This window comes from Gambusia affinis, linkage group LG08 (assembly GCF_019740435.1).
Source record: "Gambusia affinis linkage group LG08, SWU_Gaff_1.0, whole genome shotgun sequence".
Lineage (NCBI taxonomy): Eukaryota > Metazoa > Chordata > Actinopteri > Cyprinodontiformes > Poeciliidae > Gambusia > Gambusia affinis.
In genome coordinates this window covers 14,678,221-14,687,871 of record NC_057875.1, presented here as the reverse complement: position 1 = coordinate 14,687,871, position 9,651 = coordinate 14,678,221, and the positions used below count along the sequence as shown (strand labels likewise).

Below are 9,651 nucleotides of genomic sequence, written 5' to 3'. Positions count from 1 at the left end.
ATTAGAATGCCTCACTCATTTTAAAACAAACAAAATAAACCAAAAGAAAGGAAGAGTGTTTTACAACAATTACTGAAAGTCTGTTTTTTCATTAAATGTAGATGCCAACATGCAGTCTCTTGAATTTAGGCTCCTTAATACTGATTACAGTTAAGACGTAAAACAATATGAATCAACCAGTGTCTCTTCGTAAAGTGTAAAGAAAGTGACAATTTGACTTATTTTTGACTGAACATGTAAAATTAAATAAGAAGAGTTTTTTTTCTTTATGCTGCATATAAATCTGTGAAAAAACACCAGATTTTGTAAGACTAAGTCTTACCAGCCTAAACAAACTATGAATGGAAACCAAATAAGAATCATAGTTTTTTTCACCCAACGGAAACCATTATGGACATATGACTTATCCCTTTTCATAAGACAAAGTATTTGCAAGCAGGAACTGCTCCCTCCCCCACTGGATCTTAAATTCATTAACTTCAACTTTCCCTTGAGAAAGAACGCTCCAAGGTTTTGACCTCAGTCCTAGAACGGTGACTTGGACAAAGCCAAGCATTGTCCCACCTCTGCAGGACACCGCAGCCTTTATGTTGTCAAATCCCCTCCAAACGTTGACTCAGCCCCCCAGTTTACCCACTATGGCCCATATTCATTCAGCTGTGACTAAGTGACTCATGTCCATGTTTCATAATGTAATCATGTGCAAGAGATTCCACGTTCTGCAGAGTCCTGAAAAGAATGCTGGTTTGTCTCTACACATGCATAAAACAGAAAACATTTAGTCACCTGCCTCGCAACAGCATTTGGAAAGTTATAGAAAATTTATGTTTTCTTTTCCAGAAAATCAATGGTTTCAGCCTTATAGTTTAGATGTTTAGTGGCTTCACTGGAGTGAGTTGGAAAGGGGAAACAGCTTCAGAATAAAAAAAAAAACATGTTTGTAACGTCTTCAGAATTCAGTATTAAACTTGCTGCAATGCAGTGAAGAAAAACTGATTTAACTTTGAATAGAGGCAAGAAAACATGATTTTGAAGGCATAGAATTCATGGCATAGAAACATCAATATAAATAGAGCAGCAACGTTTTATCTTGTTATGGTTGTTTCAGGAAAATATGTGGTTTTAAGACTTAAAGAGCAGAGTGTGCTGATTTTATTATTCTGTTTTTTATTTTTATTTATTTTTTTTTGTAGCAAAAAAACAAAACAAAAAACCTCCTGAATTTGCAGGAGGTTAAATGCTTTTATATTTTAAAAGCATTTCCAGTACTAAAGATCAGCAAATCCTATAGCTGCTTTCTGGTGTGAGAATTTTCCTTACTGAGGGATTTCTGACAGTCTTTAACTACAGCAAATGAAATGCTGCATTAGTGTGAGAAAAACATTTTAAACAACTTACTTTTACTAGTTTAAAAGCTTTGAGAGGACATAACAAATAAATTAAAAAACAACCATTTTGCTGAGATTTATTTACACAGCTGGGATTCTTTTTACTTTCCTGCCTCAGCAGTGTCTGTGTGTGTTAATGTGTCCATGGAGATGATCCTCCCTCTGCTTCTCTGGAATGTTTGCAATGTGCACAAAGAAGCAGGAGATCAGCCCCTCTACCTGGGGTCTTTGCTCGGGCATGCCCGGATCCCCTGGAAGTACAGACTGACTGAGCCTGCAATTAGGTCTGATCTAAAAACAAGCAGGATGAAAAATCGGGATTAAAGAGCATAAACCTGACATTCAGAGAGCAATGAAAAGCTACCTTCTGCAGAATAGCCCAAAAAAAGTGGCATGTGTTTGGTGCAAAAAAAAAAAAAAAAAAAGTTGCCATTGGGTGGAAAAGGGAGGTTGAAGAGGAACAGACAGGAATAGTGAAAGAAGAAAAGAAGAACATATGTGAACAGTTATGGAGTGCTTGGAAAACCTCTTTGATTTCTCCCCATTAGTGTGATTACCGCTGGCATGGTCCCCCCGGTTAAAAGGGCTCTCATATGCAGAGGAGTCCACAGAAAGGCTAATTAGGAAAATTAAACTTTCATTCTCTCTTTTATTCACAAATGAAGCTGACAATAATGTTTTAAAAGAATACAGATGCACTGGAGAAATGGTTGCGACGTAGATAAAGTACTGAGAAAGCGAATACAACACAGGAGGATAGGAAGTGCGCTTCAGACGTGCAGACCTCTGTTTGGCATTGTTTTTAATCCCTAGTGTGTGCAGCTTGCTGCAAAATCTCTGTAGAGCATAAACAGACATGCTTACAGTACCAAACCCAGCTGCAAGAGCAGTCTTTGCAAAATCCCTGCCGAGACACAAATATTCACATGTAACCCCTCACCCTGCTCATTAACATGACCTGCTTTCGCCCATACTACAGTCAGTGCACAAATTGATTCTCGAGTCCCTTTCACAGCTGAGGCACAGTCTGGAAAATAATAGAGAAAAAAAAAACTAGTCCAGTTGTACCTGCCTACACTTCTGTTGTGAAATAACCACAAATCATTGACACAAGGGCTGCAAGTACCAAAAATACCCACAATTTGAAAGAGATGAACTAATTTGATATTGCAGAAACAGTTAGTGCTGCACTGTTTGATCTAGTAAGGAAAGTAACAGCAAAATAATTATTTGTATGACAGCAAAACAGTGAAAAATTAAGCCTTCAAAATTCTATGGATGTGCTTGACAAACAGAAATTAGACACAAAACAGGGACTACAAAATGATGGAAAGTGAAGTGGTGAAGTCATTCACTCAGGAAATAAAATTTAAATTCCGAAATCATGCTGCGAAAAAATACTAACACTCTGCCCTCATTAATTGTAAAGTGCTCAATCCGATCCTCTCTGAGCGTGCTTCCCTTTTGGGTCAATAGATTGAACTTATAACACAACTATTATTGATCAGATTCAGTAACCATTTATAATCTTTGAACAAAGCTTAGTCATTTCTTAAAAAATGGGAAGCTACAGTTAGGGAACACTAAAACCATTTTTCAAATGTGTCCCAAAGAGTCAGTCTACTTTAGCTCACCACTCTATTTGAGATTAAAAAGGGGGGATTAAAGAGATTTGTGCTGTTGCAAGCATGTGGCTAACAGTCAAGCTTTAGTGAAAAATTGTAGAATACAAAGACTAAATAGACTTTTACACTAACTCCCCACCCCCAGACTTTAGATATACTACACCCACAGTGGTTTTAATGCTTTTGAGTATATTCTGTGTACAAAACACATATTGTAAAATACGTTTTGTGTATTTCTTTTTTCAAAAAAGGACACAATTTTGGAATGTCACAATGCACATTAAGTCAGTTTAGCATCAAAACTTGTTGCCAGACAATATTTACAACATAAACAGCAAACGCACAATAGATATGACACACCTGTGACTTTTAAGGCTGAATATTAACACATTGACACAAGTGCAGGTGCTATCTATTACAATGTGTGCAAATTACTGTCTATAAAAAGCGAGCTAATGTGAACAGAAATACAATACTGAAGAAGAATCAACATAGGTTAAGGCTTTGGAGTAGGCATATGTCACTTGGATATTTAAACACAAGGCAAAAATTCAAACACAACATAAGGGTAGTTCTGATTCTTTTAAGTGATGTTCTGCAAAAAGCTTATGAGTAGTTAATATCATAAGTAAAAATTAAGAAACTCTTATAGTGTCTTAATTTTTATATTAAAAAAAAGTCAGAGGGGTCAAGCAGAAGTGGGCTTGTAACATCTTAAAACTATAAAATACTAAAATAACTAGAAAAGGAGTAACATGTTGTGTTCTTAGCATGCCTTTCACATGGAAGATGTTCTGAAGTCCACAACCTCCTGGAGCCAGGACGCTCCAGGATTTCCTGATTTCTTACACTGAAAGAAAGCAACAGCTAACTTCCCCATACAGACATGATGACAGCTTAAATGTTTCTAAAAATAATTTCCATAAACTACTGTGACACTTTTGAGAGTTTTTAAAAGGGTATGAGCCCACTTTGATCTTGGTCCCTCTCTGAGTAGCCATTAGTTTCGAGATCCAAAGAAAACCACTTCTTATTTTTGCAAAGTGAAGACACTATGAAAGTTATCTGATACATCTAAGATATTAACTGCTAATAAGTTTTTAACCTCACTCTAAAAATTCCGAGCTATCTCTTTAAGGACTTTATTATGGTACCCTAATCACAAACAGGACTACAGCAGATAGTCTTTACATTTGTTCATATTCAGGTCAGCAAATGTTCAGCAAATTAACAAAAACAAATAACTTAAATTGGCCACATTGTTTCCACTTCAGAGAGGCATAAATCTCAGCGGGAAGCTTATGAACAATTTTCAAACTCGACTTATATTTAAAGTAGGCAACATATTCTATTCACAAGAGGTAGTTCAGTTGGATATTCAAATTAACTATGTGTAACAGGCATCAGTTTTGCAAAGCTCTACCATGCAAACAATCTATGGCATTCCATTAGTGCCAAACATTGGTGTACTGTCTGGTAAAAAATTCAACATTTAATATCAGGACACTGTAAGATCCCCACCAGAACCCCATGTTTTACATATGTTTTATCCAGTCACCGAGTGCCATTTTGGAAAACTGTGAAATGAAGTTGTGTTAACAGCCGATGTAAACTAAGCGATCTATCTGGTCAGTAAACATTTTTTATTTTTTTTTTATGTCACACAGTTGTGCAGTAAATAACTGTTCATGAGGACTAATAACATCCAGCATGCCTTCTGGTCATTGAATGGCAATTTTTCCAACACTTACACCTTCATTGAAGCAGTTGCTTCTGTTATACATATATTAATAAAAGTTATTTTTCTTTAAAAGAGCAACATGATTGAAAATTTTAGTAGGACAAACGTACCACAATTGTCACCAACTTTCATCGATTTAGATCATGTTGAAGGGATGCTTGACATCAGCTGGCCTTTGTAAACATTTACTATTATCATTAACATATCACACAAACCAAAACTAATGCAGCATAAACGTTGATGCAAGCAACTTAATTTCGTTTTCAATTTCTTGAAAAGAAAAAAAAAAACTGTTCACCCCCAAGAATTCAAAACGCCCCTCAAATACGGTTTTCTGGTGGGGTTTTCACATTATATTGTGTCCTGGGCACCACTGTTTGTCATTAATGGCTTGCCATGCCAATCTATCACCTGTGCGCCCTTGGTGCTCACAGCTGAGTGTACCTTTCTTTGCATTGCATGATGTGTCTGTACAATTGATCTATCCTGTCTTGGAGAACAGCAGCGTGCTCGTCAGAGAGAAACCCCAGTTCCTGAGACAAAGGCTCGCTGTCTCTGTAGAGCCCCAGCAGCCTCTGCTTGGAGTCTCTGCGCCTGTGCAGCTCCGCCACGCGCTGCATAGTCCTTTTCCTGAACACGCACACGGAGCTCAGGACTGAATGGTGATATTTCTCCCACATGTTCAACACGCGAAAGCCGTGCACGAGTCCGGCCTCGTTGTCTATGAACACCAGGTCCCCGTGGGGCGTTTTCAGCAGGTTGTTGGTGTCCCTCTCCATCACGTGGGGGTCCCACTGCAGGCTGAACAGATTGCTGACGAGCCTGTCGAAGTTCGCAGTCAGGTAGTCGAACACGATCAGGTCGCTCCACTGCATCAGCTCCAGCAGCTCTGCCGTAGTTTTGTTCTCGAGGCACCTGAGGGCAGGAAGCAGCCCGCTGCTCTCCTGTCTGAGGGGCGCAGGTGTGACCACTCCGGTCAGGTTGGAAATCCACTCTGTGAGAGACACAACGGCCCGATCGCTCCACTGCAAATTATTTATCCGCGTCCTCACGGCCACCCATTGCGCACTGTCGCCGTTAAGCTGCGACAGTACGAGCGGAGGCAGATTTGTGATGCCCAGCAGACTGGCCAGGTAGTATGTCAGAGTTTCCCCCTGCACCTGGTCCGCGTTGATCCCGTAGCGCACACACGCCTTAGTCCCGTCTGCAAACGTGGCCAGCTGATTGGATATCCTGCCGCATCCAGGCTCCAGCTTCACCACCGGCGATGTCCTTGCCTTGCTCCTCCAAGCCTCGGCGTATCCTTCCGTGAATCTCACAGGGAGGACGTCTTCCAGCCAGTTGCTCCAGAATATCCCATCATCCACTGGGTAGCCTAAGTTGACCGAACCCTCCCGTTGCGCTGACCTCTCGTCATCCCCATTCACATGATAATCTCGACTTCCCACAAAGGCAGATGGATTGGTGAGATTTTGAGCCTTCGATCTGCCCGCCGAGTTCTGTCTTTGTGGAACTGGAACAGCAAGCAGCGCTCGGAAAGTTTTGGCAGAATGGTCCTCTGAAGAACCTTGATGAAAGGACCCCCCGTCCGGCACTGAGGAGCCCCGTTTGTGTCGCTCCAAGCGATACTCCAGCGCGCTCCACACGTAGAAAACACTTGCAAGGACACACATTAAGAGCACAGCGAACAAGTTTGCTGAGAGAGCCCTCATGGTTTCCCCCCCGCACCTCAGTCCAGAATCCAGCAGAACAAAAATGTGCTTCAGGAAGAGAGAAGCAACTGTCTTCAGTCCACAGTTGAGGTGGAGCGGCTCTGGGCTGCGCGCTCTGTGCCCCGGACACCCTCGACGCACCGCTGAACGCTGGCGGACTGCTTGGATCTCCGGGTCTGTATGAATCTCATCTCCTGTCCTGTTCCGATGAGTTCAGGAATCAGTGAAAAAAAAAAAAAAAAAAAAAGGCCAGCTGCAGCGGATGTAATCTGTTAGATGTTCACAGTGAAAGCCCGCTGGCGTCTTGGAGGCTCTCTGTCTGTGTAGCACACGCCTTTCTGCCGCTCAACTCGGCTTCCTTCTCCGCCGGGGCGCTGACTGAGAGTTTGATTTGTGATGGTGTAGAAACACCAAGAGACACTAGGCGGTAGAGCACGTGACTTCAGCCCGAGGTGGTGGGCGGATCGTGGGAAGGAGAGCTCAGCGAGGAGCGAAGCAAGTGCACCGCGCCGCGTTTTATGGTGTGTATGTGTGATGCAAGAGGATTGTGTGGCACTGAAACATGCATCCATTATAATAATTAATACTCGGAGCAGAGACATTTTGATTTGCAATTAATCTCCCCTTTTTCAACAAATTATTCCGTGCTCGAAAATCAAAACATCCAATGAAGCACACAAGGCGATTATGGCTGGAAAAGATCTGACCGGATGTGAGATAACATTTTTATCCTTAAAGCTTACCACTGTTTATTGCTTTTATGAATTACAGAAACAATGTATACCTTCTACAATGTCGTTTTTGTTGTTGTTGATCTTAATCGTAGCTTTGAGAGAGTCAGAAAGCTTTCAGCCTTCACCATTGTTTTATTCTACTTTAGCTTTATTTAATTTAAGTCACATAAGTTCAATGTGCAGTTGAAGTTGAAATCGTGTCATTTATTTCCAACTTTGTTGATATAACGGGATTGCATGGGGGTGTAAAGCTTCCCAGGGCGCCATAGTCTATTGAGCGCCACAAGCTCTCAGTGAAATACGAAAAGTATTAGCCATCTATAAAACTGAAAATGCTGAGAAAAAAAGAGAAAAAAAAACAAAAAAAAAAAAACAAATGTAACTGGAATTTCTACAAAATGACCAGAATGGGACAGAGAAGCCAATGCTTTTTTTTTTTTTTTTTTTTTTTTTTTTTTCCAAAATTGTAGATGGACAACAGCCCCTTCACAACAGAAAACAGAAGAAGAACAGGACAGTAGAAATTAACCTAATCACGGCAACAGATGGAACCAAATCACCTCCACTTTCCCTTTGCATTACGTAATCAGAATGAAATCTCCCAGCTATTTATTTTTTTCCAAAGTGCATTTTTTTGGGCAAAGTAATTTTCCTCTGTTTCTAGATCAATTTCCTCCTAAATTGCCCAGAAAATAAGTTTCCCCTTACTGGCTCTCACCCAGCGCTCAGGCATATTAAAACATCTTTAGTAGTGATATATAACCCCCAAAATAGTCCACTCCATATAAAATGACTTGTTTTGGTAATGTTAATTGTCCACTCCATAAATATGTAATAAACACCAATCATCTCATGTGCTGCATATCATCTGAGTAATCTACTATATACATTTTTTTGCACAAAAGACTTTTCCTTGTTTCATCCTTGTTCAAAGCTCTTGCTAAACTAAATATAGCACCTACATAAACTTCTTTATTTGCATCTCTTTTGCTGAATTTGTTTCTCATTAACACCCCTGCCCCACCACCACCCTTATGATTCCACTCATGTTTAAACCTCAGCCTCCTAATCAAATTAATTGGGTCATTTTTAAAGCAACGTGCCAGCATGCTAAATTGCCTGAGTCAAAAAGACACCAGCGGACAGGAATACATGATTAGAGCCAATAAACTACAGATCTATTAATGTATGCTTTAAGCGCTGAGAGCTGGGACTGTCTTATCTCTATACAGATTTTAATGAGATTTTATACCTTGAAGAGAATTGTTTTTCAACTGCACAAAAGCCAGCCTTGGTCTGTTATTCTTTATCACCCACTGGTTTGCAAAAGCAGAAATGGAAAACCTTTGCAGAGGTTAGTTAAGTACAGTTGAAAGCAGACATATACATACTGTGTGAAATTACAGTAACCTTTCTTTTTCTTCTTATCATCTAACATACATTTCCTTAGTGTTTGAACTGTATGACTTGAATATCCTTCTATACGTGTCAGGCTTTCTAACAGTTTAAACTATATATACATTCCACCAAATAATCTGATCATTTTTTATGTACAGTATTTTCTGGACTATAGAGCGAACCTCACTATAAGCCCCACCCACAAAACTGGAAACGTACATATATAAGCCGCACCGGGCTATTAGCCACTGGTATCTCCGTTTTCCACAAGGACGCAGCCCTGCGTCTCCAACGCCAAACCATGGATTCCTTCACGCCGAGCTTACGTGCTGCGGCTATCGATCCGTACTGCTAGATCGATAGCTCTCAGCTTAAGAACTGCATCATATATATATATATATATATATATATATATATATATATATATATATATATAAGTCAACGTCTGAGCCGGCATGTTTCCTTGCTTCTTTGTGTCTCTCATGTTATGAGGTAGGCTGTAGCTTGAAGGATCTTGCCTAAGGACCCAGACAGGATAGCGCCCTTTTTCCGGTTTCGACCTGGATTCGTACCCGGGTCGACCGGGTGAAAAACCGCTGACTTATCTATTGAGCTATCCTGCCAGCTGGCAGGATAGCTCAATAGATAAGCGATGTTGCAGTCGCTTGGTATGGCAATACCAAGCGACTGCAACATCAGGAAAAAGGAGCATGAGAAACTAGAGAAATACCAGGGCCTAAGGGAGGAACTGGAGAGGGCCTGGAAGGTGAAGACCACAGTGGTGCCTGTGGTCATCGGGACCCTCGGGGCAGTCACCCCCAAACTGGAACAGTGGCTACAACAGATCCCAGGAACAACATCAGACATCTCAGTCCAGAAATGTGCAGTCCTAGGCACAGCCAAGATACTGCGCAGAACCCTCAAGCTCCCAGGCCTCTGGTAGAGGACCCGAGCTAAGAGGAAGAAGAATCACCACCCGCGGTGGGTGAGAAGGGAATATATATATATATATATATATATATATATATATATATATATATATATATATATTCC

The 9,651-nt window shown here is 40.7% G+C and overlaps 1 protein-coding gene across 1 annotated transcript; it reads right to left on the bottom strand.

Annotated features, from left to right (window-relative positions):
• Positions 1–2,017: 2,017 nt before the first annotated feature.
• Positions 2,018–6,863, bottom strand: fjx1 (four-jointed box kinase 1). The gene has a single exon (XM_044124205.1). The coding sequence runs from the start codon at positions 6,464–6,466 to the stop codon at positions 5,183–5,185; it is 1,284 nt and encodes a 427-aa protein (XP_043980140.1). The 5' UTR covers positions 6,467–6,863; the 3' UTR covers positions 2,018–5,182.
• Between the last annotated feature and the right edge of the window lie 2,788 nt (positions 6,864–9,651).

What these genes read in the sequence shown, in the direction of transcription:
- fjx1 (XM_044124205.1), bottom strand. Translation starts at nt 6,466, where the DNA reads ATGAGGGCTCTCTCAGCAAACTTGTTCGCTGTGCTCTTAATGTGTGTC.